Source organism: Typopeltis vanoorti, chromosome 18 (assembly GCF_054136105.1).
Source record: "Typopeltis vanoorti isolate ZY-2024b chromosome 18, IOZ_Tvanoo_1.0, whole genome shotgun sequence".
NCBI classification, from domain to species: Eukaryota; Metazoa; Arthropoda; class Arachnida; order Uropygi; family Thelyphonidae; genus Typopeltis; species Typopeltis vanoorti.
Genome location: NC_143566.1, coordinates 80,838,657 through 80,866,457, shown reverse-complemented (window position 1 = coordinate 80,866,457; position 27,801 = coordinate 80,838,657). Strand labels below are relative to the sequence as shown.

Below are 27,801 nucleotides of genomic sequence, written 5' to 3'. Positions count from 1 at the left end.
GAGATTTGATAGTAAATAAAGTTTGGCAGGGTGTTTTGCTGGATTGTCTAAAGAGAGAAATTGCAGTTTGAAACTTTTGTAATAGAATATTTGTGATACATTATGAAAGAACAACGGCAGTTTGCTTTTTTTGGTTTATCTTTATATGCTTTATAGAATATTAGTGTATACGCTAATATTCTTCGTTGCATTCAGAGTGTCCTTCATAAATGTGTTCTCAACTGGGCGAGTTTACTTACTGTAGGGAAGCAGAAGTCTGCATAGGTTTGGACTGATGTTGTCATTTCCGTCGTATCTTACGGAAGTACCTGGCGTGTGGGTGGGTGTGACCATCTTGTAGTAGTGGTGTAGGATAAGCGTTTCTTGTTTTTATTTGTACTTTGTATTTGAATAATTGAACGATTCTAGAATTCTGGCGTTAGTTGTTTTAGTCTGGTTCTGCTTTGGAGCGTTAATAATACGATACCATCTGCCTATTAGTATATTTGATTTTGTGAAGTCATTCTTGTTGATGTAATTTATGTATATGTCGAACAGTGTTGGCGCTAGTGTTGCACCCTTCGGAAATCCGTGTGTTATCTCTTTATCCTGGATATGATTATAGCTGTTTTGTTCTGTCTGACAGATAATTACCAAATCCGGTATGTAGTATTTCTCTTGTTACAGATGAGTATAATTTACCCAGCAGCAGTACTTTATGTGTAAGTTGGTTGGAAGTCTTAAATCAAGAAATATAAGGATAGTGATTTCCTTTTGTTGTCAAAGATTTTGATTATTGTGTTTATAATATCATGTGCTACCATGGGTAAACCATTCTTGTATTTTGCAAGCCGCACTGCTTTCAGAGAGGAGAAACGTTGACTTTCTGTAAGTATTCGTGTGTATTTATTTTATTTCTTTTTTTTTTTCAAGAAAATCCCATAGCTAGGCCTACACTTCTGAATTTTTGAATTCGTTTTAATAGGTATACAGGACAATATGTTTAGCTGTTCGAAGATATGTAATATTTTTATGAGTTTTTTGGAAGGTAATCAAAATATTAAGGAATAAAAAGAGAATAGATAATAGGCAATTATATATCAGATTTATATTAATAAGTGATTGCCTTGGAAGAAATCGATGACTACATGTCTATGATTCTCTCCCAAACTAAACTGTTTCTTAAAAAAAAAAAACCGCTACATCAAATTCGCCGTTTAACTTCCGATGATCGAAAGAACACATGATTGCAATTTCCATCTGTTGTCAGAAAACTTTTATTTTAATCTGGCACGAGCAGAGCTGACATGGCCTTGAAAAGATTTTCTTAGTACATGAACAGTACACAAATCTCCTCTGCCTTATGTTCTCCTCACGGTCGACTTCAACCAATTCTGGACAGTAGCAGTGTTAGTACAATAAAATCTTCTACTAGCAAGTTATTTTTGTTTTGGATTGATGGCCAAAGCAATAGCCATCAGGCTATTGTATTATGTCTATTAATTGCTCGTTTTTAAGACCTGTTTGTATGTTTTTCGGAATAAAAACCTACGTTTCGTGGAGGAAAACTGCTAATTGTAAAGAATGAATTGCACCTTACGAGTAGAACTGAATGAGATCAGAGTCATATGGTGATTATCTATAATCAGTCACTATCAAATTACCTTAAATATGGAAAATAAAACAGCATTTACTCCTTTTTAAACAAAGGCAAGCATGCTCATCTTATTCTTCATGCTCATTCTCAACGCCTTTGAATCACTTCAACAAGCGTTTACTCACAATCTTTCACTGAAAACTTCCAGTTCGTCAAAAAATCTCCATTGTTTTTTGTAAAAACAACAACTACAACAACAGATATCTGTGTATTCCATTCCAAAATTAATTTTTCAGAAATGTTGAGGAAATGAACTAGAATTGTCCTCTGATTTATAGTTATAAGTCTTAGAAATCAGACGAAATCGAACTGTTTGTTTGCATTCTGTACATACATACATTTGCGATGTATGTATGAACCAGCAGCCTGTTGCTTAAAGTGGGAATACCTTAAACACTTGGACAATCAAGTTTACACTGTAATACCTACATTAGGCATATTCGTATGATGTTTTTCCAGCGTACTGTGATTCCAATTTATATAATTATCATGTCATAGAAACTTTCAGGTGAAAATAATAACCTATAAAGTCTGGAAAAATCATAATGCATTTAAAATCATGTGGTGATTTTCAACTGTTTCGTATGTTCCATGTGAAAACACGTTCCATATATATCCAATCATAACTGAATGCATTGAAAATATTCAATCTAATGCAACTGAAAGCGATAACAGCTCAGATACAAACCCTTTTTCGCCGAGTCACTGAACACATACAAAGAAATCCTTTCGGCTGTTAACTTAGTCCTACGTCTTCCGATTGAGAGGTGAATCAAATATCGATGTGGCCCAGAACTAAATTCGATTTATGTCATAAATTTAAGCACATAATTTAAACTTACAGTGCTGTTGCTCGTCTATTGGCAAGAGAAGATGATGTAGATAATCATGTGACACCATCAGAACATTCAACTGTGAATCACTCAGTGGCCAAGGCGTCCGTTGGGTGAAAATATCCGAAACACAATACATGTTTGGGAAGTTCTAACATGCATGATAGATGTGATGAATTTTCTTATCCTACAGGAAACATTTATCCTGAACTGACAACACTTACATAGCCGGATATAACTATCACGAAACAAGAATTTTCTGTGCCCTACTTCCTGCCATTAGCAAATTTAAACAGCCTTCTGACAGATAACAACCGATTGTTGAAATTTTTCAGATAATTAGATTTTATTCACTTCATAATCTAAAACTCACTGTTACTTTTGAGGTAAGGACTTTTTTGTAATTAATTATGGAATATCATTGCTATGTTGCAGGTGATTTCATTTTATATTGCATTAATAATTTAGCATTGTACGCTAATACAGATACGACTTACATAAAGAATAGCTAGTTTACTTACTCTACTGGAAACTATGGGTCACGAAAGCTAAATGCCGGGTCGCTTAAAACACTCGAAAACCTAGGTGTTTGGATTTTGGGTTTTCTTTTTTTCCGAAACTCTAAAATACAAGTAAATAGCGTTTAATCGGAACTAATTAATAAATAGTTTAATTAATACAGACCAAAAACGCACTCCATCCGCGTCCGCGTCGCCATTTCACTGTCTCTTTGTTCGCGGTAAAGTAGCCTAATTAATGGCGAGGCTGAGCGGCGGCAACCGCGCCACAATCCGAATCATTTGGCGGTCTGGCGTTTGTTTTACTCGCCCGCCATGTACTCACTGCGCTTGTTCAGTTTGAGTTAAGCATCGAGAGAGAGCGTATTTTTTTGTATTTACTGATTGCGTGTACTTTGCCCAGTGGGTTCGGCTGAATAACCGTAATTATTATAATTGTTTCTAAATAATTTATTTCATTCTCTCTTCATCTCGCTTGCCATTACCCATTTAACGATGGATAAATGGGTAATAAAACAACAAACAAACAATGTGCCGGTTGCAACCTTTCGATTAGCACTAATGAACAATCGAGTGACGTACAGCCGGGCACGAGTTCTGAGAACAGCGTTAACAAATGGCCGCAAGATGTGTTGTCTACTACTCTTACAAAAAAAAGAAGATATACTGGACCCCACAGTATTCTGAGGGTTACGAACGATTCGGTTTCATCAAGGGGTGCTGATGACAAACCATTATGTGTTATTTGTTGTGTGGCACTTTCAAATGAATCCATGAGACCTTCAAAGTTGAAGCGACATTTAGAATTGAAACATCCCAACTACAGTAATAAGCCAATAGATTTCTTTATAAGTAAAAAAGAGAGAACTAACTAATAGCTACCAACAAGATTAGGTCTTCGAATTTTTCTCAGGGAGCTCAGTCTGAAAACCTTGTAATGGCTTCTTATGAAATATGAAAATTAATTGCTATAACTGGTTGCCGAGAAATTAATAGTTCCAGCAATGAAAATGTTAGCATGTCGACTATGTGATAAAAAACAGAAGAGCCAAGTAAATATGCTGACGCCATCAAAAAACACAGTGAAGCATATAATCATGGAGATGGCAGATAATATCGAAGAAACTGTCATAGGTCACTTAAAAGAGTGTAATCTTATTTCCTTGCAAGTCGATGAAAGTACAGACATATCGGACAATGCCAATTTAATGTGTTTTGTGAGATACGATTGTGACAATACAACTCACACAGAATTTCTTTTTTGTAAACCTCTGACAACAAGAACAGCAGCTGAAGAAATTATTAATTTTATTGCAAATTACATCAATGAAAAGTGCATTGAATGGAAGAAATGTGTGGAACTGAGTAGTGATGGAGCCTAAGAAGTCGCAGGCGCACGTACTGGACTTTTTCCGAAGATCAAAGCCGTAGCACCAGACTGTGTATGGGTGCATTGTAGCATTCACAGAGAAGCATTGGCCATCAAAAAATACCATTGCTTTTAAATACAACTATGCAAGAGTGTACAATTTATAAACTTTATAAAATCTCGTTTATTGAATTCAAGAATTCAATGAATGAAATTCTCTGCGTTATGCAAAGAAATGGGGAGCAAACATGAACATCTTCTTTTACACTGCGAGGCGCGATGGCTATCAAGAAGGAATGTTTTAAGAAGACTTATTGAAATGAAGGATGAAGGTTTAATGTTCTTAGACCAACATCCCCTAACGGCTGGGGATGTAATATTTGAATTCAAAGACAGTTTTGATGATGTCAATTGGTTAATCAAGGTTGTCTACCTTGTGACATTTTTGACTTTTTGAATAATTTAAATCTGACATTACAAGGTAGTAATGTAACTGTATTTAAAGTGCAAGAGAAGGTGGAAGCCGCATCAACAACAAAAAAAAAACTCAATTTGTGGTTACATCGTGTGGAAGCAGGGAATTACAAATCTTTTACAAAGCCAACAGAATTACAAAAAGAGTGTAATATGAGTTCCATGTCTTATGAGATTTCAGCTATTATTAAGGAACGTATGGACTGCAGACAAGTCTGAAGGAATGTTTTTCCCCAATCATCAGCAACAAAGCATGGATAAGTAACTTGAGATAGAATTGCCTGATTCAGATATTGAATCTATAATTGAACTGTCATGTGATTCGGCACTAAAAGACATTTTCAACACAATACCACTGATGGATTTTTGGTTGTCTTGTCGTCAGGAATACCCAGTTTTAGCAGAAAAAGCGATAAAATTTCTAATGCTTTTGTCACAACCTATAAGTATGAAACAAGCTTTTCAATACTGGTTTTCTAAAAAAAAATAAATATAGAAACTGATTGGAAGTCGAACCCGATTTAAGAATAAAGTTATCATCTTTTCCTCCAAACCCAAAGTTTCTAGTTAACAAACAACTGCAGCGCACTACTCATTAAATTACTTGACTTTAGTTTAATTTCTTTATATTTTTGTAAGAGTAAATACTTCTTTAATATAATAATAATAAATGAAAACTTTATGAACATTCAAATCTGTTTCATTTTACCTATTGCCCATAAAAAGTTTAGTGGATCAAGAAGATGAGTACGAAAATAATCGGGCCATGGAAAAAAAGTTTGGAAAACCTTGAACTATATTATTGCATATTTTCCGTAATCATATGAAATATGAAGACTTGGTAGATAGGTGGTAGTCTTGTTATCCGTCTCTAGTACGTTATTGAATTTGTTTTCCCTTATTTTAATAGTTTTTAGTTTTTAGGGCGGTTTTTAGCCTGTTGGGTATATGGGCAGTTTTAAACACTGCATTTAATAATTTTAGTACTATTAGGCCAACGGTAACTGCGTGTTGTTAATATCCTTTTATCTAATGCCGCCATAGATTTGGTGCTTTTGCATGTTTTAATTTGATTACCACAAGAGAAGAGTGTCATCGACTTATGACTGGAAACCACAAGGTTGAATTTACATGTGGCCAAGGGGGGGGGGATCACGGTTTGTGAATGGGAGGATTTAACCGTTTTCATAAGGCCGTCTTTTATCATTTCGAAGGCAGTGGCATTAGGAGTTAAATCAAGCATTTCGTTAAACAGACCACGTTTGTTTTACACCGATTTGTTCTTAATTTTCTCTACAGTAGTTTATTTTACATTCTTATCTAAGTTATAATGTTAGCTTAGCTTCATTTCCTTTTCTATTCAGCTTCTTAAATTTCGTTAATTGGTTGTCGTTTTAATTGTTTCCGTTTATCATTCCTTCCTTGTACTTATAAAATTGTTTTGTGTTATCCAAGGATTTCGTTCGGCTTGTTTTTCGCTTATTTTGTTCCTCGAAGCATTCTTATATATTTCTCCAGTATGATTGAATATAAGGTATCTATTAGAATCCAGTAACAATTTGTTCCCAGTTATTTATTTTATTTCTTGATTAACTACTTTTTATAATTTTTCCTACTGTTTTTTTATATCTAGAATATCTGCAATGACTGTATTGCGTTGTGTAGCTTTATAGCTGTGAAATAATGATCCGTGAGTTTCCATTTTATAATTTCTTTAATCCACAAAACACAATGAAATAAATAAATAAATAAACCTCAGGGTAAAATGTTCTCTCAAAGTGCATTTTATGATTGCTTGTGTGTAGCTTCTTGGTGGTCGTATTGATGTGGTCTATAGAAGAGGCCGTGATAGCGATGATTCCTTGAATTCCTCGGATGTGTCTCGTAATAGTAATCATATATTTCTTCTCTGGTATATGTCAGGTGCCTTTGATGAACTGCATGCATTATTCTAATGCAAATATTTACTACATGTTTAAATTGGTTCTATGAAAATTCGTCGAAAACTGTTTATCGAAAAACAGTTTACCGTTTGACAACAATTCATGGAACGACAACTCATCGAAAAAGCAATTCATCGAATAAATACTTAATCGAACAACAATTTAACGAATGGCAATTCATCGAAAAAGAAATTTATCGAATAAACAATAAGTCGAACGACAGCTAATCGCACGATAATTCGTCATAAATGCAACTGATCGAAAACATTCACCGATAATGTTTCGATGAATTCTTTCATAATCCATCGAAAGTTGAATTTTGATGAAAACTATTGTTTTTAGGTGTCGGCAAGAATAGCTATCGCCGTACGAAATGTGGACAACATAAGCAGGTGGTCATTCAGATCTTATAATTATTTTGTTGTTTTTCACAACATTATTTTGTAAGTGCACCTGCTACTTCATTGTGTGATAATGATTTACCTCCAGACAAAAAAAAAAAAAAAACGTTCGTCCGACCAAATTTTTCACGACACCAAAGATCAGATTGAAATGAAAAAATAATGTATGAATTACATAAAAAATATGTGGTGAGACCACATATTTTTTATGTAATTTTATCACACTTAGTTTAACTCGAGTGTTCAATGGGTTTGGAACTGGAGGATAAGAAACAAGAAATTTATTAACGTGTTCAAATATTAATAATTGTTTACGTTAATTAGGCTTCACTATACAAAATTATACTACCAAAAAAAAAAGAGAAAACAATTTCAGCTGTAACAGGGTCGAATTTTCAGGAACTGTTACAAATATAAAATGAAACTTTGTCTTTCATTATAAAGAAAAAAAACAAAACAAAACATGCACTTAAAACACGAATGAAATCTCCAACGACAGCATTGTTTGTTGTGACGGTTTAAATGTTTGCAGAATGAAAATCCGAGCTGTTTGCCACCTCCCTATGAGCAAAATTATAACGAAATGAATTTTCTTGCAAAATTGACAAAATAAAAAGACAGACAGGAAAGAAAAAGTCTACAGTAATAATCTTTCTTTTAAAAAAGCTAAAATTTATTTCGCATGGTCAAACAAAGTAATATCCAAGCAACCTTCTTTTGCTTCCTGCATATAAACTATTTTCGGGATAGCATCTTTAGATTGTTTCTGCTTTTTGTTTCTTTTAAATGTCTGGTTTCATTCTTCCAGTGTGAAGCATCTTCTAATATTTTTCCTTCCCATATATGCAGTTCTATTTGCTGAATTAAAAGCAAGATTGTAATCTTGATAGAAAAAAAAAAGATTTACCTGCATGAAAGGAAAATTAAGAAAGATTGTAATCCAGCGACAAAAATGTATTATGCAATTACAGGATTTGAACCAATAACGGAGTGTTTTTCAAAAATAGGAACAGAGAAATTATTAGGATGATTCTTGGACCTCTTTTCACTTTTAAGTGAGTATACATCTAAGTTTTTCCCAAGAGTTTCAAACCTGTTCTGATAAACATCACTAACAGATATTAAACAAGATTCACTATAAACAAATGTATCGCTTTCGTTTGACTCAAAAAAAAAAAAATAAAGTCACCCAGTTATGTGTAGTTGGCGCATTTCGCAGTTGACATCACTTAGAGTCACTCACTAGCAAAGCCAGGGAGACCTTAACGAAAAATCATATGCTCCGTCAACTAAAAATAGCGTGGGCAAAGCTGAGTTTATTGTATTACCGTCAATATTATAATTTAGAATAAAACTATTGCACTGAATTAAATAAACATTTATAGACCTCTATGGAAAGATATTTTTTCATTTAATAATTTTTGAATGATACCTATGAAACATCACTAAACAACATGAAACTTTGTAACGCTGAAAGTAAATATTTATTCAATTTTGGATGAAGTTAAAATTTTGAAGCATTACTAAGTGTTCTCTTTTCCAGTTCGTACTTTAGCAGGCCATAAGCGACTAACCGTACCTCATTTACCTCCGAGTAAATCGAACTTTCAAATGAACCACTTAATGCTATTCTCAAATCATTTCTCGCTAAGGAGATGAGTTGAGAATAGCATTAAGTGATTCATTCGCATTGGATATTGAGAAAACAAGCATATTAATAGTTCAATGCATGTCTTTTAGATAACAATAACCTCGGGAAGACGTCATGTCGATGAGGCATCTGCGATAAAATGCCATAATTGAGATGTGAGTTTCTACACCTTGCGTAATCATACATAATCTCATAGCTGCAAAGAAATCAGTAAAAATTTAATTAGTATACACTGCTTGGAAAGAAATCAGCGGACATCCTATCATAGATGAAGCATCTTACATATTTCACTGTCCTCTTTAAAAGAGGTTGAGCTCTTCTAAATAACAATAATCTTGATATAATTGCTTGAATTTGCACCGTGAAAAAGCACAACTTTTACCACTGATCAGAAAATCGTACGTGTTTGATATCCGTTTTGGCAATCATCTACAGATTATGGTGTGCAAGATAGATTGTATTTGATTAGGCACCCATTTTAAGAAAGGTCTATATTTTAAGTATACGGGAGAGTTTGTTGAACAATTTTTGTCATAGATACAGAAAACTTTAAGCTAATTCTTGAATTTATAATTACTTCTTCTTCTGCAGCTTCTCCCACTTAAGTGGGGTCACTGTTGATGATGAGTCTCCTCCATATCCTCCTTCTTGGGCTGTCTCCACATCCACGTTCTTCGTCCTCAAGTCCTCTCCTACCAGCTCCCTTGGGAATTGATGTTTTTCTTTCATGAAAAACCAGAATCAGAGGAAAAACCCCATATAAAGGCAGATTTTGGCTTTTCACATCATCTGTGAAATACCTTTGGAAGTAGGGTTTATTAAATGAGAATGCTAATAATATTAATATAATATAATAGAACTTAATATATTGATCCACATGATGTTATCTGCAGGTAGCCTGATTGGTGGATTGCATCATTTGGTCAATATATTACGTTATATTATACCTAGATTGTTTAGTACTATGAGTTCTCTGATTGACAGCGTTTTAAGAAATCCACAAACTCCATTCGCAAATACGCGTCACCTAGTTATTACTACATAGTAGTTCTATTTCTTTATAGAAAAATAGAGAATTTCTTCTTCTACTATAATGCATGAAACTGAACATCAACCTCAAAAGACATTTAAGCTTGATGTAGCGCAGTTGGCCAGAGGTATTCGAAAGAAGTGTTCCTAAACATTTTCGACTTTGTGCAAACGTACAGACAAGATATTTTAATTTAAATATCAGCAAAATTAATGTTTAAGCGAGTGTAAATTTCTTTCACATCATCCATAATATCGTTTTGAGGGGAATCTGCTTAATTAGACTTTTCTTTCATAGTGTTTACAGTTATTCCGTATAGTGTTTTGCAAGTCCGTAATCTCACGGGATATGAAAATATGAAAGCCTATTTAGAGTAATACTCATGGTAATTAGAAATGGCACTCCAATCCACTCTAATGAGGTAATTCATTTATTTGTTTCCAAAGAGTAGAGATAGATAGATATAGATAGATAGATAGATAGAGAGAGAGAGAGAGAGAGAGAGAGTGAGAGAGAGAGAAAGAGTTTTATTTGACCGGAGGAAAGCAAAATAATTATGTGGATCAAAAATAAATGAAGAGAAAGGCAAATAATACATTTAGTGTAATGCATATCAAGTATATGGAAGGACATCACGCCATACATGAAGCAATTTATTAATAGGATGGAAACACTTCAACCATCTATATATTGACGATGTGCTGTAGTTGTCATTTTTTCAGACGAAGCTTCGATCTCATGGAATCTGGCAGGAAACGTTAGCTGCTCCTGTTGCAACAACACGCCCAAAACATGAGGGTAAGTCGTTTTTAACTATGAACGAAACACAGAATTGAAAATTGTGTATATTTATTTGTATGGGAAAAATTCCTTCACTATTTAAATAACGTTAAGGCCTTCCATTGTAAATTACGACAGTTTACTGCTGATTAGCTAATACCAGGAAGTGAAACAGAATCAGCTCTTGATGCATCTGTGGATACATAAAACGTTTTTCTATGCGAATAACTCTGAACTTTATTAATATAAGCACAATGCGATGAGTTATTTATTACATACATCTATTGCTCATTACTACCGTGGAGGGCCAACCTATTTTTTATTTATTTATTTTTTAATTAATTTTATAATTTTATTATATAATATACGAACGCTACATTGCAACTGTGGAATTTCTTCAAGCCTCTCATAAGCAAGAAAATGTTCTCACTCTTGGCAATGAAATCCATTTCCTGCCTGCAGATAATCACACAGCCTTTACGTTGGAGAATGAATAATCTAACCACGCTACCAAGCAGACCGATAAGTTCGTATTTACAATTGCTAAACAAACTAAAAGCGAAACTAACAGTGAAATCTAATAATATTTTGCAAAGAAATGATGGAGGAATGGTAGAAAAGGAAACCGCTAAACTCCATAATTCTTTGAATAATTCTAGACTCAAAATTAAAGTTGAAAGAGAAGAAAATAGAAAGAACAAAATTCACTCTATATAGAATAGCTGCTCAACTGAGTTTCGATTTTTCCCCCATCTTTCCTTCGTAAAACGCATGTCCCTGTGATCCATCCTGTACATTAGAACAGTTTTTTCCATTTGTAGCATATTTAAAACACAAAATGGATATTTTGTGTTTTGAATATCCTGTTTTTTTGTAAACTTCTAACATTTTTGTGTACTATTTGACTCATTGCATATGCTCCACTTTCTCACACCAAGAGGCAATTGCGCATGCGTCTTTGTTTTGCTTTTATGTGGTGGAAAATTTCATCGCCCGTTTTAAAACCACCGCCTGCTTATTAGAGGACTTCGGTGAATAAAAAACTTTCCATGTTCGAGCTGTAGAGGAGAGTTTGCATTTGCTAACCCTTATTTCTTTTACATTAAAAATGTACTATATGTTTGCAATCTTTCATGATTGGGGTTCACATAAAAATTACTTCATAACACTTGCACTTTCAATTTTCAATTATCAGAGTTGGCAAAATTGTTTTCACATGACGAAGTGGGCACAAAAAAATCTACTGCAGAAAAAAAAGGAAAATAAGTTCAGAAAAATAAATAGATGCTCTCGTCGAAATTAGGGGTTTTAATACTCCCTAAACTGGCTAACTCACTTTTACCCGAAAAGCCCTGATAAAAGTTCTTCGCTTCCTAGCCGAGTTTCGAAATCAAGCATGTTTCTAGTAAAGGGCTTCGTCTAAACCCACTGAGGTACTCTAAATCCACATATTTTTCTGAATTTATTTTCCTTTTTTTTGTAGTTTAAAATCTGTCATACGCACAGGTAAGAAAGTTTTTTTGAAACAAAATATCTAATTCATGCTGGATATAGAGAATACGAGTGGAATCGTGAAATGATAGGCTTTGAAATCTGTGAAATCAGGTCAAATTTTGCATTTTTTGAAAAAACGTTATATCTCAAAAACATAACAAAATTGTTCGTTTCACTCAATTTATGACTAATAGTAGTAGGAATAGGCAAATATTTACATAAAACACATTAAAATATGACGTTAATTTTTTGCAATCTGTAGTAGATTTTTTGTGCCCTGATTTTTTGAGGACAGACAAAACAATTCATTTAATGGTTTGTGCTTTTATTGTTATTTTCATGTATCTCTGTATGGATATTTGTACAAAAAATAAGTTAAATATAATATTTGCCGTTTCCATTTTAATTTTTGAAACAAGAAATATAATTCTTGTTTCAAAGAATTATGTTATGTTTCTTGTTTATAATCTCTTACTTTTGTACAAAAGGTTTCATACAAGCATTCGTGCATCAATACATAAGAGTGCATCTATGTATTGAGGTTTTTAGTACTTTTATTGACAAATATAACATTTTGTGCAAGAAATTACTATTTTTTATCATATATTTATCGCCGTGTTACTAAATTGAAAATCAGAATAAAGTATTGTTACGAGTAATGGATTATTTAAATTTTTATTATGCTGTGAATCTCGCCTCCAAAGTTCGTATGTGTAAGCTATGGATCAGAGAATTCCATAAAAATATTCACAAATAACATAAACTGTTGGTTGGCGAACAGGTTACGCTAAATACTATGTCAATCTGGCTAACTAAATTACATTAGTCGTGAAGATTCTTCGTGAAGAGTTACTTAATTCATTATAAAGGATTAAACCTGTTACCAGTACAATAGAAGTTTCACTCGGATTTACAAGTATTTTATTTCACTTCATACGAGGTAGTTTACTCCTCTGTTATTCTACTAATGCAACAGACATTTCAGCTTTTTAAACAAACTATTTTATGATAATAAATAACATTGTATTAAATTGTCTGTTAAACTTAAAACCCGTATGTTTACTGTTTCAGATAATCTACAGCATAATCTAGTGTTTTTGATGCCATGGGTTACAGGAAAGAGTATGCTAGTGATTTGCTGAAAACATCGATAGTTACCGGGGTGTCTGAGCTTATATCGACCAAGAATATCATACGTAAAGTATTTAAATTGATTGTTTTGTTAGTGTGCGTGGTTGGATTTGTATACCAAACAAGCGATTTTCTATCTATATATTTGCAGTATCCCTGTTATGAGGATAGAAGGAAAGTAATTGTTAATGAGATCGAAGTTCCAGCCATTACAATTTGCAATTCAAACCAGTGAGTAAAAATATCCCAGTACATAAATTTATATTTATATTTGAATAAATGCATGCGTTATTAATGCATTTATTACATTTATGTTAAAATGCTAGTATTTTCCTAAAGATCTTTAATGTACACCTCATATAAGCCTGTGAGAGAAAGACACGCATTGCAGTGAACTGGATTACTGCTATTAAAAATAAACTTTAACAAAAAAGATACCCCCTCCTAGGTCTATATCGCAAAGAACTATTAGGTTATTAATATAGCAATATTAGAATACTAGCGCTTCCAGGAAAGAAATTTTATTTGAAATTGTTCTGCCGTTTTTTTTCTAAACGATGTGATTATATTATTTAGGATCTTACAAAATACTCCAACCCGTGTTTTTCTCCTTACCTGGATTGTAGAATGTTTATGAAAACCATGTTGTTAGTTGTAGACCGAAGCATTTAAATAACAGAAGACAGAGGAGATTTAATTGTAACTTATGAGTTTGTTCAAGATATATAAGAAGTAAATTTGCATAAGTTTCCTCAGCAAATTTCGTTGCAATTAGCTGAACCAAGTCCTACCAGAAGACATAATAAATATAGAGTGAAGAAGAGTTATAAACTGATTTCTACAAATTAAGAAACAGAAAGAAAAGGTAAGCAAACTCAAAAATTGTATGATGAATTTGTTATAGAGTTCAGTGAAAAACGATATCAAATGAAATGTGAAAGAAATACCACAAAAGGTGTAAATAAACAGTTTCATTGAGAGTGTCAAAGTGTCTCAGTAAGGAATGTGGTAACACCTCAGAGCACTACAGCGCTTATAATAATGTTTTTTTTTTTTTTTTTTTTTGTAGGAGCCCAGTTGATAATAACAACCATTACTGCAAAGCATTCCTAAGTCCCTGAAGATTTGGGCAAATGGGGAGAGTTGGGAGATACGTCTACCTAGAGCATCCCAGATATGCTCAACAGGATTAAGTTCAAGAGACCTAGCAGGCAAATTAGTACAGATGATATTCTTCTTGAAGATATTGGTAGAAGGCTTTGCTCGATGAGAACGAGCATTATCGTCTTGTAAAATAAATGACTTTCTAGTCATACTCGCTTACAGACCGACCGACGTAGGTGTCCAGAAACACGTCTCTGTAAGTTGCAGTATTCATGGTTCCCTCTAGAAAGCACACACACACACAGTAATTTCCTTTGCACTGGTTTGCATCTCATTTGGTGCGTCCACCAAATGAGATGCCTCCCCAAACCGTCATACTACATCCGCCATAAATGTTCACTTTCACGGATATTAGAGGAATGATAATGTTGAGAGAATGTCCCTGGTTCTCTTCAGATCATAGCACGCCTGATATTGCTTTGTAGATCAAATAATACCTTGTATGTAAACAACTGATTCTCATTAGTCTTAGTACCAGTTGATATGGGACCTGGTCCATTTTAATTTTTCTCTACTGTGTCTAAGTGATGATACTGGTATGCAGAGTATCTTCGTGAAGCGTTCTACACAGAGTGGAAGCAGATACTGATGTGTCTGCAGTTGACATGAGGTCAGGTCATAGCTAATTCAGGGTGACACTTCTATTTCAACTAGATTATACTCAGAGATATCGGTCACCTACAGAGGTTGTCTCCCTTGTCTTTCCTCCACTGTATCTCCGGGATGGTGTTTGTTACTGTACTGTGTTTGTATTGGAATTGTTCCACAGTCTGTGACCCTCGGAATGACTCATATGCAAATATCTGGCTCTCCTCAAAGAATCCATCGGTTAAATGTCTTGCAGCCATGACCAAGGATTTTGCTATTAGGAAATGTCTTGTTCACATTCCGGACATGAAATAAAAATCAATCCCAAAACGCCCGATTTTATGCCGACTCATTTCTGTATCTCGCCAACAGCGCCACTCATTTGAATTCCATATTACTCAGGGTCACTTTTTTGCAACAACGTTCCTGACTTTCATATGTTTTCCTCTTTTTCTTCCGGATTATTCTCTTTGTTCCTTATTTATGGAAACCTTATTCTACACTGTTAGCGTAAAAATAATGTGGAACAGTGGGTTGTAGAACTAGTGAATGTATCTAATTTTAGATGTAATGACATAGTTTTCCTGTAAATTGGGTTAATTAAATATCTATATAATGATTACCTAAAATGCTAATGTTGAACAATCACTGGTGTTACCTATCGGGTGGTTTAAATATGTATAGGAAAATCAGTAAATACATTAAAAATAAATTACAGACAAATATGAAAAACATTTTACAATCTAACATTCATTAGCTAGATGACAGATGAATACAATACTTAGATAATATTTTAAATAAATATTAAAGTAGTACATGCACTGCTTACTTGAAATGGGGAAAGCATGAAATACTCAAGATTTGTTTCCTCTATAAAATAATTCCATGAATTTCAAACAACTTTGATGATGATCATTAGTTTCCTTTCATCCATACGGATGGTTTCCCCGTTGCCTTCCTTGCCGTACTATATCCGATGGCTGTATCCTATATGTTCACGGGTCCGGTTTGCCTGTTTGTGGGATGAAAAACCCCAGGATAAACTGAAAAAAACCCTGCTGTCCACGCCCAAGACCGACTAACTTGACAATGGCTGAGGAAGATCCTTACGCTCCTCACGGGAATCGAAACTAGGACACTCCTTCCCCAGGCAGATGGTTGCAAAGCGCACAGCCACTAGGCTAACCGCGCAGACAAAACAATTTTACATTAGTCATATTACAGCACAGGTACCCTTACGAAGCCAGTGACTTTTCCTGCATTTATGGTACGCTTCCTTTCATGTAGTTTTGATATTTTAAACGACAATTGTATATATTTTTTTCAAAAATAAATTTTTATTTAATGTTTTTTTTTTAATAATTATAAATATTATCTTAAATTAAATACTTACAATTAAGCGATGCTAATTGTAAAGAGCCATTGCTAATTTATTAACATAATAATTTTAAAAGAGAAAATATATTTATTTTACAAAAATATTGTCAAGGTCCTTCAATGCTTACCAACGATCTCTATTAGCAGAGCAAAGTTAAGAAATATCCAAAAGCTCCCATTTCACTTCCAACATCTAGTCGATACTTGATATATTTTGTGAAAACGATATTTATAAAATAAACAGATCTTTTCGACATTTGATATGGTTTTGTGATAATCTATGCATTTTGAGTCCATTGTTATAGGACTACTCAGTGGTGGCGAACCTTTTTATGTGCGGGTGCCAAAAATTTACCAATTGATTTGCTGGCGTGCCAGGCAGTTTTTAATAGGGGAAAAATTAATAGAAAAATAATATAACTTAATTCATTTATGTATTTATTTATACATTTATAATATATATATATATATTTATTTATAATATTTTATAAATGATTATTTATAATTTTATAAATAATATTTTATTTTATTTACAATATTTATTTATATATAAAATGTATTATTGTATTATTAAATTGATTTTCGTTATGTTGGCTTGAAAAAAAACAGTAGTGAGAAAAATATTTATGCATTATAACTCATCGAAGTTAGCTGAGCAAGGGAAGCAGGAGAAGGATGTCAACTTGTCGGCGAAACGCTTACCATATTTACTTGAAAATAACTCGCCCTGGCGTATAACTGGCAACCCTGATTTTACTTTACGAAAAAATACATTAGAAAGTGTTGCATATGACTCGCACACGAAAAATGTTTAAACATGTTCACATCGAGGCGATAGTAACTCCACCCTGCAGTTAACAACACGTCCTTCCCAACAGCCAGTATACTTCAGATGCAAGAAAAACAAAATCAGAACGATAAACGACCCCGTCGTGAATGTTTTAAAACTACAGATTATATAGTGAATTTTGTTACGACAGTTTCAGATGTTATGGAATTTGGTTGAAGAGAATTAGCATCTCAACTCAACAATTGTAGGTCTCATTTGTCTTTGGGTCGCGCGACCTTTTGTTAATACTTCACCAATCGCATGCACATCGTCATAGCTACTCTCTGCTGTAAAAACAAAATTTAACTTGTACGTATTGTAACAATTAAAAACAAAGGTTGAATAATTTTGAAGCGTACAGGATATCACCTGTAAATCGTTGACGTGGCAGCAAACTTCTCGGATGTGCCACCTCTGGCGCGCGTGGCACAGGTTCGCCATCTATGTATAGGTGATAAGAATGCAGTTTTTCGACAGTTACGTTACTACGTAAATGTTGTTCGACAGTTTCAGATGTTATGGAATTCGGTTGAAGAGATAGCATTTCAACTCAACAACTGTAGGTCTCATTTGTCTTTGGGTCGCGCGACCTTTTGTTAATACTTCACCAATCGCATGCGCATCGTCGTAGCTACTCTCTGCTGCAAAACAAAATTTAACTTGTACGTATTGTAACAATTAAAAAAAAAGGTTGAATAATTTTGAAGCATACAGGATATCACCTGTAAATCGTTGACGTGCCAGCAAACTTCTCGGCCATGCCACCTCTGGCACGCGTGGCACAGGTTCGCCATCTATGTATAGGTGATAAGAATGCAGTTTTTCTTTCATTTAATATAAAACAGAAGCAAATGCATTTCAAAAATTCAAATAACAGATAGTTTTATTTTTAGTTTTCTAGTTTTATTTTTCAGGGTTAACAGAGAGTTATATTGTGAGGAGAACCCAAATGAATGTTCCGTTGTCGAAAACATTACCACCTTTTGTAGACAAAATCCCACGTTTTGCACCAACAGTACTGAAAATGTACATGTAAGTATTATGAAATAAGATCTTGTAGAAATAGTTTATATAATTTTATGGTTTCATATATATATATATATATATTATTGTTCATAATTTTACTCGGTAGAAAATGTATGTAAAAAAGAATTTAAATGACTCTATACCGAGAAAGAAAAGTTGAATGTTAAGATAGGACTAGTTTCGTTGAAAATTCAACTTCTTCGGGTATCACAGGCAAAGAATTAAATACAAAATAACAGAGACATGATAAAATACATTAACAGATCTAGTATAACACACACAAGTACATTTAAAAACAGGAATGCGTGCTTGAGTTCCAAATGAAGTTGACTACGTGCGTGAGCTGACACGAGTGCGCCAGTATTGGACAGTGGCAACGTGTGCGTCAGAGATATTCTAGCTGAGGCTTGTTAATATGAGATGAATCAAGCGATATTTCTCTAGATTCAATTATTTTTCTTTCAAGTTCATCATAGCACACATGGATATTAGAAGTTTGTGGTCAGTCTACGAGGTGTTGGCGGCCTTCATCCGAGTTGATAGAGAAGAGAACGTGGCTAGAGAGAGCGCTGGCTCTGGTTCTGTTGTAGGAAATATCTCTTTTGTGTTCTTCCATGCGTAAAAGGATGGATTTAGCTGTCTGGCCCTAGTATGGTTTGCCACAATCACACAAAATCTTATAGACTCCTGGATACTGAGTAGGAAGATGCTTCATTTTAGGTCTACTTAGTATGGAGAAGTTTAGGAAACGTAGTGAAGTAAGTTCTAATGTTGAATTTCTGAAGCATTTTGGCTAGTTTTAGGGAGAGAGAGAGAAAGAGAGCTGATGTATGGTAACGAAATAAAAGATTTTGGTGGAGACGAATCTTCAAAAGCAGTTGAGCGGTGGACAGAGAGAAATTTATTAATCTTTTTAAGAGAGAAACCATTGTTGACAAAAGTCCTTTTTAGTAAATGGAGTCATTTTCAATTTCTGTTAGTAAAGATCAGGCTTGATGTGCCAGGGTTGAAATAATACCAAATCTGTCTGTGTGAGTGGGTTTTCTAAAAATGGAGATTTTGATATTTTCAGGGCATCTCGTAAGTTTTAAGTCCAGAAAGGGAAGACAGTCGTCGGATTCCAGTTCACATGTGAAATTGATTTTCTGATGAAACTTGTTGTAGTGGTCCAGAAAAAAGTTGACGTTGTCGACACCGTATTCCCAGATGAGAAATACATCGTCAATATAACGGTACCATACTTTAGGTTTAAGAGTCGAGGAATTAATAGCTTTTTCTTCAAAATCCCTAAGAAATATGTCAGCAAGAATCGGAGAGAGTGGACTGCCCATAGCTAAACCAGAGTTTCGTTTATAAATCCGATTATCGTATTTGAAGTATCCTGAATTCATACAGTGAGAAAGTAAGGATAGTTTCTTCTGGAGAAGGTTTAGAACTTTTTCATAGATACATTCGTGAAGAGAGAAACAATATCGAAACTTGCCATTAAATCTGATGTGTTAGGTTTTATGTCTTTTATTTTGGAGACAAAATCAGCTGAAATTTTTACATGAGAAAAGGAAATACCACAAATGTTTTTTAAAACGGATGCGAGGTGTTTGGAAAGGTTGTAAGTAGGGAAGTTTATGCCCTCAACGATTGTTCCTAGTGGAGAGTTTAATTTATGGATCTTAGGGAGTCCACATAACCTAGGGATTAGAGGATGAATCGACCTAAGGGAAAGACGGATGTTTCTTGGTAACATCTCAGCAGCCAATCCAATACTTTATGATTATCGAATTTTGTTATGTATTCTCAAACGGAGCCTCAGTAGCTCTGTCGGTATAGATGAAACACTTTGGAAGGAGAGACGTGGGTTCGATTCTCGTTCCTGACATCAGGAATTTTTATCTGGTCTTTTTTTCGACTAAAGGTGAGTTAGCCGGCCTCATACTGCGATAGGGATTTTTTCACCCTAAAACTCGAGTTTTTCATCCTCAGAACACACACACACACACACACACACGATTTACAGCCATGAATTCTTTAGACAAAATGCGGAAGAGATAGGGTCCTCATCACATGTCATAAGACCATAGTTAACCATGAGTGATATCATGGTAATCAACCTCCTAGATAGGAGATGGCATGGGGGATTCTCAAAATCATATTGAACACTCTTTTCATTTTTTATGGAGGAAACTCCAGATAATGTTGGTAGCAAAAACCATTCTCTTCATGGATATTCATGAATTCAAAAATCATCGATAAAGATTTCAGAGTGAGGAGTACTGGACTCACATATTCTTACCTGTTCGTCTTAACAGAAACATTAATGTTTCGAAATTATCAGAACAAAATTTATAAACTATCTAATAAATTGCAGTAATCGTTGTTTCAACATTTTGTTTTTGTTTTTTCAGTTATTTAAAAGTGATGGTGTGTCCTCTTATGATGCCGTGAATCGCTTCGGTTATGGGACTAACAGAACTGTGTTCGATTGTTATATTATGGATGAAGACATACAAGGTGAAGCGTGCAGGTATTAGTTAGAATAAGTTCTTAAGACATTAATCTGAAAGAAATTCTTAAAATAAGACTTTCGCTCTTTCAATACTGTACGAGGTTAATTCCACACGTAACTCTGAGAAATTTAATAATATATAACAGAGGTAAAATTTACGCATTTTATTTTGTAAACTATATATAAAATGCACGATAAAATTCGCCAATAATCTAATTTTATACAATCACATTTTTTGCGTTCAATTTGCGATGTTAATAATCAGATTATTTTGTTCTAGAAAATACTGGGCGGATTCAACGGCTTCACCTAACGAGTATGGAGCAGTTAGGAAGTGCGCCACAATCTTCTCAAGAAGGTACCCTGGAGTGTCCAAGAAGAAACCTATCAAAATAAAACGAAGTAAGTTATCATGTTTTGTGTGACACTTTTTAAAAGCCCTTATAATGCCAATTTATTATATGGTTTTTAAAATGTTACATTAAAGAAAATACTTCAGACCAAGGTGTAGTAAGACATAGTAAGGCTCTAAAACTGGTGTTTTAGTCTTACTATATCACCAATTTTAGAGTCTTACTCTAAAACTGGTGATTATAAAAATAGCAACTGATCTGGAAAAAAATTTAATATTGTCTAAGAACAGTGAGTAAAATTCATTTTGATGTCTAATCCGGATTCTTAGCTTCCTCGATTATACAAAGTCATATTTATATCTGTATTAGATTTGTATATATTTCCAATTGTAAATGGTCTTTTTGCATTCCGGCGATTTCTTTCTGATAGGTTGAGAATTTATTAACTCATTGGTTTATTTAATTGTGTTAATTTATTTATTTTTTAATTTATCTATTTCGGAAAATTTAATTATCTTTGAAAAATGGTAAGAGTCCAGTTTAGAACTGAATCTACCACCTCGATATTTCTATTATTATTATTATTATTAGCCTTCCATCGGGCATGAGAAGTAGCCATTTTAGTACATTATCAGATAAAATGCCTTAAATTAGCCCTCTTCGTTTGTAAATTTTGAAGCAAGTAGTGCTCGTTTCGAATATTTTGTTTATTTTAGAAAACAATAGACAGATAGTACAGCGCTACCTATCAGATCTCACAAATTATCTCAGTCCAATTTATTTTCTTTCCAATTTGAGTTATCCTGATTTGCAGATGCTAATTTTGAAATTTTGTACCATATGAAAAGGTACAAAAACTCCTGGATGAAAATTCTCCGTAATTTTTATGTTGGTTTATCAACAGTTGAAATATTTTTGTACCATAACAGTTAACATGTTGTAGAGACTAAAGGTTGCACACATATATGAATCTGTCGAAGTATTCGGGCACATATAATTATCTATTGTTTTCTGTACAGCCTAATGTTGCCTAAATCTATGCAGATGGCAGTCCGGCCTTCTATCCCCTTGAAATTAATTTTTGTCTGTGTCTTCGACCTCTTTCTTATATAAATGGTAGCATTACAATATCACATAAAGATAAGGCTGAGCTCGTGGCATCAATCTTCTCATCCAACTCATACATAGATTACGAAGCAAATTCATTCCTTTTTTTCCCTGGAGATTTGCGCATGTCTCCTGTAACCTTCCATCAGAAAGACATCAGAATAATTGTGAAGAATCTGCATACCAACAAGGCTTCTCATCCTCATGAATTCAAACCAGTTGTGCGCAAGTGGAAGTGGTGTGCTTTTGAACTAATACTTATCCTTTATTGTCTATGGGCTATATTATACTCAACTGGCATTCATCCTACCGCATGGAAGCAATCCCATAAACATTTAATTAGAAAAACATTATGCTTAACCTATTGGTCCATAGGTAGATGGTAGGATCTAATCTCAGTATTGTCCAAAGTAATAGAGAAAGTAAATCAACGTTTTCTCTGCTTTACGTTTTCAGCTATTGAACAATCCAATAAATTTCGCCAAACATGATCCACAGTATATATTTTGGCCTACGTCGGATAAAGCTCTGGGCATGTGCCATGGAGTAGTTTGTAGAAACATGTGCTGCTCTATTTCACGTGTAGAATATATATGATAGGATCTGGCATCGGGGCTCTCAGCAGAGTCCGTCTTATGAATTCGTTTCTCTCTTTGTAATTATTATTATTATTATTATTATTATTATTATTATTATTATTATTATTATTATTATTATTATTATTATTATTTCACGACATCTCCATAAAGTCCGGAGACTCATCGTGGGAGACCCAAATCAGCCATCATAAACACAAATCTTATCACACCTCTTCTCGAATCCATCCACCGTCGGGGAACTCACAACCAATTCTGTCAATCTATTCCGTTCACTGGCCACTCTCCACACAAAAAATATGATCTGCACACCCGTACTAACCACACGTTTCCACAACTTCCACTGATGGCTCCTAGTTCTCTCACTATTTTTTATATATTGAAAATTTTCACTTGCAGCAATTTTATAAAACCCCCTTAATATCTTAAAACTTTGTATCATGTCTCCCTCTTTTCCGCCTATCAACTAAACTTTGTATCAACCTATCCTCGTAGGGAGTATTCCACAGATATGTCACCAGCTTGGTTAATTGTCTCTGAATACGTTCGACCACTTCCTGGTACATAAGAAACCCAGTTGACCAAATCTGTGCGCAGTAGTCAAAATTCGATTGACCGGTTTCTCTCTGGTCGTTCACTACGTTCACCATTTTGCGACTTTGTGTACTACACAAAGTCGCAAAATGGTTACTGTTCAGATATTTTGTTAATGCAGGTATTCTTCAGGGTACTGTTATTTCACCTAACCTCTTCCTTATATATTTATATATAAATCGCCTACTCTGTGTGAACTCAAACCCTATTCAGAATTTTGCTGATCATAGCAATCTCCACTAATTCTATCCATACGAAAAACCTTGCAGTATTCAAACATCTTAAAGTTCAAGGTCATCTACGATAAGTGTACCAAACACTGATCTTGACACGAACTATAGGGAGGAATAACGATCATTGTTATCCCTATAGTGGGTTCGTGTGTGGGTAACAACGATCGTTTCCTTCAATACTTGCTAAACAGCTCCGTCTACTTACACTAATAAGACTACCATGTTCAAGTAAACATGGTAGTCTTATTATTATAGATACCTTTTATCTTCTCGGTTCAGCTGCTTTCTCGTTTAATCTCCAATCCTCCCAATCTTACTACCCGGCTCTCATATTTGGTTGACACACATAAGCCGCTAAAACGTTTGATGCAATTAAGAGAAGCACTACAGTTGATTGATAATCCCACTCTTACAGACTCTCTTCAGCCACTCTCTCATAGACTGGAAGATTGTTCATTGCGCCTCGTCATCTTCTATTCCATCTGCCTACTTTCTGGGGAACAGCATTTTCTATAAATTATACAGCAAAGACTACAACCTCCAGCTCTTTAATAAGAGCATTAACAATCGACAAACTTTTACGTTTGATCCCTGATCACCCACTGCATTTATTTGTTATATGACATTGCCGCTTCTGTTGTGTGGGAATGATATTAAAAAAAAAACAAAAATAGGTTTCGAAGTCAATCTACACGAAAAGAAACATTTTTAAGAATGGTTTTTCTTCTGAAAGTGAGTTTGAAGTGCCTTTGGAAGCAGGCATTTTTATTTTGTTTCCGAAAACTTCGACGAATGTTTTATTGAAATCCATTAATCTAAAATGATGATTCTTGCTTCAAAAGACCGATTGCATCTATAATAATAATAATTATTATCATTATTATTTCAACGGCTATTTCTATACATTATCAATTTCCAAAGGTTAATTTCATACTTTGATATTTCAGATAGGCAGAATTTTCTTGGATTAACTATAGAAACTTACCCAACTGAATATATCACCTTGTATAACGAAGTCGGGGTTCATCTTATAGTTCATTCTCCACATTCGAGGCCTGGTTATCCTAATACGAGATACTTTCTTCCTTCACGCAAACGTTACACCATCTATATTGGCGTAGTAAGTTTGATTTTTGATAGAAAATATATACTCTGTTTCATTTTGTTGAAAGCTATGTTTTACATTTCCATTGATTAACACCACTGCGAGATAAATTTCTGTTTTAACAGACGAAAGGCAAACTTCTTCCACCCCCATATGAAACAAACTGTGAGGACTACATTTCTCTGAGAGACACGAAAGATCCCGAAGGACCCCTGACATTTGAGGTAATTTTAAAAGCCTTAAAATCAATTGTAGTTTTAAATACCATAAATCATATAGGTTACTTTAATATCCTTTGATTCCTCCTTTTGAATATTGGAAAAATTTCTCGGCTAGCATATGCCATACATCGGAGTAAACACATTCTTAATTTCGTAGCAATCTCATAAAATACCTAATTATCTAATTATTTTTAATAAGCAAACGATTGGAATATGTAAAATGTATTAATTAAATTTGGTGGCTCTGATATTTTTCTACTCTTCCTAAGTCCATGAATTAAGGTTTATATAGATGTGGCATTCAACACTGACAACAGAAAAGTATTATTATTATTATTATTATTATTATTATTATTATGTTATTATGATCAGGTTTGAGATAAACTCTTCTCAAACCTCATCACAAAGACACAAACACGTCATATCCAAAATCCACCTTCCCACTTGCACAAATATATATATAATATATATATATATATATATAAGTTTCCAAGCACATACATATAAACTGTTAAATCTACACCTGCCTCGCGAGGATATTGAAACAAAACCACGAAACTACCGCCCTCTATTATCTTCCTCACATGAACTCTGCAGAAGCTTCGAGGAAGAAAGAATAAATGCTACCCAAACAAATAAACAAACAAGCAAGTATATCAAAGAGAATATGTTCAGTAACTTGTATACTGAATTTTTGTAGAGAAGTAAAATCTCTATATTAAATAGAGAATCTGAAAAAAAGAGAGAGAAAAATGCAGAAAAAGTATATATATATATATATATATATATATATATAAAATCATTCGATTATATTATTACTATCGAACTGTGAGGCATTGCATGGTGAATTGCATGTACATTCATGCCAGTCCATATGTAAATATGGCGGATTAATATTTAATTAGTTTAAAAAATGTATAATTATATTTATAGAGAATTAATTACTCTGCATTTTACACTGAATCTTTCAACTGTACAGAAAATATGTCTCATATAAATACGTAAATACTCTGTATGATAATAAACCTTGTCATTTTCAAATATTATTATTATTTTTTTTTTATTTACTCCGACCATAAACTGTATGGTTTTTGCGACAGTTTTAAGTTCTAAACAAATATAAAAGAGTATTCAAACTTTCATTATGTCACTTCTCATTATTGATGTTTTAGGACTGTTATTATGACTGTCTGGCACAGAGAAGTTTCGATGATAAGCCAGGGTGCAAATTAAACCAGTTCTATTTTCCATACACAGACAAACGTGGCAATCCAAGAGGTAAGTAACTCCATAGCTTAAACAGATGAAACCTTATGACAATGAGACTGTGTAACTAAAAATATTAAAAAAAAATTTTTTTTAATAACTAGTACTGCTATGTATGGTTCTAAGTAGAAACTGTGCGAAATGAATTGGAAGCAACTATAAAAAAAAAAAAATTATGTAATACACTCATCTGCATGCTACCTGGTCAAGTAACCAATATTTTCGATAGATAGATTTTTCAGCTAGTTCAGTATCGATGATGCTCTTTAATTCGAAAGTCCTGGGTCCCAATCCCATCTGGGATACATTACACCTATATGAGTTTTCAACTGAAGATGAGTCAGCGGTTCTCATACATACTAAAAGGGTATTCCCCCCTGAAAATCGGTATCTTTTATTATCTAGCAAATCAGCAAGCAGAATACTTCAATAAAAAAGCATAATACTCGGAACACATAGCCTTAGTTGCTTCTGCAGCATTTCTAAACAGCAACAACGTACAAAATCATATGCACATAAACACGTGTAAGGAACAGAAAGTATTTAGAGTTGGTAGTTTTATTATGTCGGAAACAATTAAGGTTATGAATCCATTCTACTACATCATCCATGTCAACTCCATACGAGAGATTCTATCTTACCGTTCCATTATAACAGCTCTTATAATAAATGTTTTCTTTCTATACAAAATTTAAGTCCAGCAATTTCAAACAGAACAGAGCATCGAACACGCAATATTGTTTTATTCCTTTGCAAATTGCATAAGGCTAAGATATTTCTAGAATGTGTGGCCTTGAACGGAAGAGTCCATTTTTGTAGCGATTGAGTCCTTCATGGAGTTTAAGTGGATCTGAGATAAATAATGCACCATCATGAAATTATCTTTGAAAAGCATAAGCTTTCGCAACGTTTTTGCCGTGACGATATACTTTGAAAATTCTAACATCAGAGATTACGTTTCCCAAGACTGTTTTCGTGCAGCATGGTTCAAATTGCAGATACTCTTCCTGTCCAGTAGAATTATTGTTGATCCTAAATTCAATGTGGATTTTAAATATTTTTTGGAGATTCATAGCGCTTTTGTTCCAAATATAAAACGGAGTTGTGTATAAAAATATGAAGACGGATCCATCCTTACAGGTACCTATGGCTACAGCTATAGCTTGCAAGTAACCTTGATTTTCTTAACCATAGAAATTAGGATATAGTGGTTAGTCTTATGATTGAAAATATGTATTTTTATATGTAAATTGAGTGTATTCTCCTAAATTTGTTTGGATGTGGGGTGAAAAATCGATTTTCTGAAAACCGATTTTCTGATAGAACAACAAATCTCACTACCTAGGTACGAAACAGACCAGTTACCTTCATTTGAAAATCCATGCTAAAGATTCGTAGACAGTATTCATTCTTCACGTTCTAGAGAGATTCGAACCCATATCTTTCCAACTAAACGGAATCTTCGAAACAGACTGAGCTCTGGAACATCTTGAAGTGGAATATAGTTGCTATTTTATTAGTGATTGAGATAACCTTTTATGATGTCTACGAAAAACGAGCTCTTAGTTTTTCAATGATG

General features: G+C 33.9%; 1 protein-coding gene across 3 annotated transcripts in view; it reads left to right on the top strand.

The window, feature by feature from the left end:
• The first annotated feature begins 437 nt into the window (after nucleotides 1-437).
• Nucleotides 438-27,801, top strand: part of LOC150096843 (acid-sensing ion channel 1A-like) — a 41,959-nt gene continuing 14,595 nt past the window's right edge. The window contains exons 1-8 of one of the 3 annotated variants that reach the window (XM_090408150.1): nucleotides 438-641; nucleotides 13,201-13,491; nucleotides 18,133-18,250; nucleotides 20,647-20,765; nucleotides 21,028-21,149; nucleotides 24,578-24,750; nucleotides 24,861-24,959; nucleotides 26,129-26,234. In XM_090408150.1, coding sequence (XP_090264276.1) covers nucleotides 13,235-13,491; nucleotides 18,133-18,250; nucleotides 20,647-20,765; nucleotides 21,028-21,149; nucleotides 24,578-24,750; nucleotides 24,861-24,959; nucleotides 26,129-26,234 — 994 coding nt within the window. In that variant the 5' untranslated portion in view covers nucleotides 438-641; nucleotides 13,201-13,234. Of the gene's footprint in view, nucleotides 868-10,579; nucleotides 10,654-13,200; nucleotides 13,492-18,132; nucleotides 18,251-20,646; nucleotides 20,766-21,027; nucleotides 21,150-24,577; nucleotides 24,751-24,860; nucleotides 24,960-26,128; nucleotides 26,235-27,801 lie in introns of those variants that run through there. The other 2 variants (XM_090408149.1, XM_090408152.1) reach the window with 2 other exon arrangements.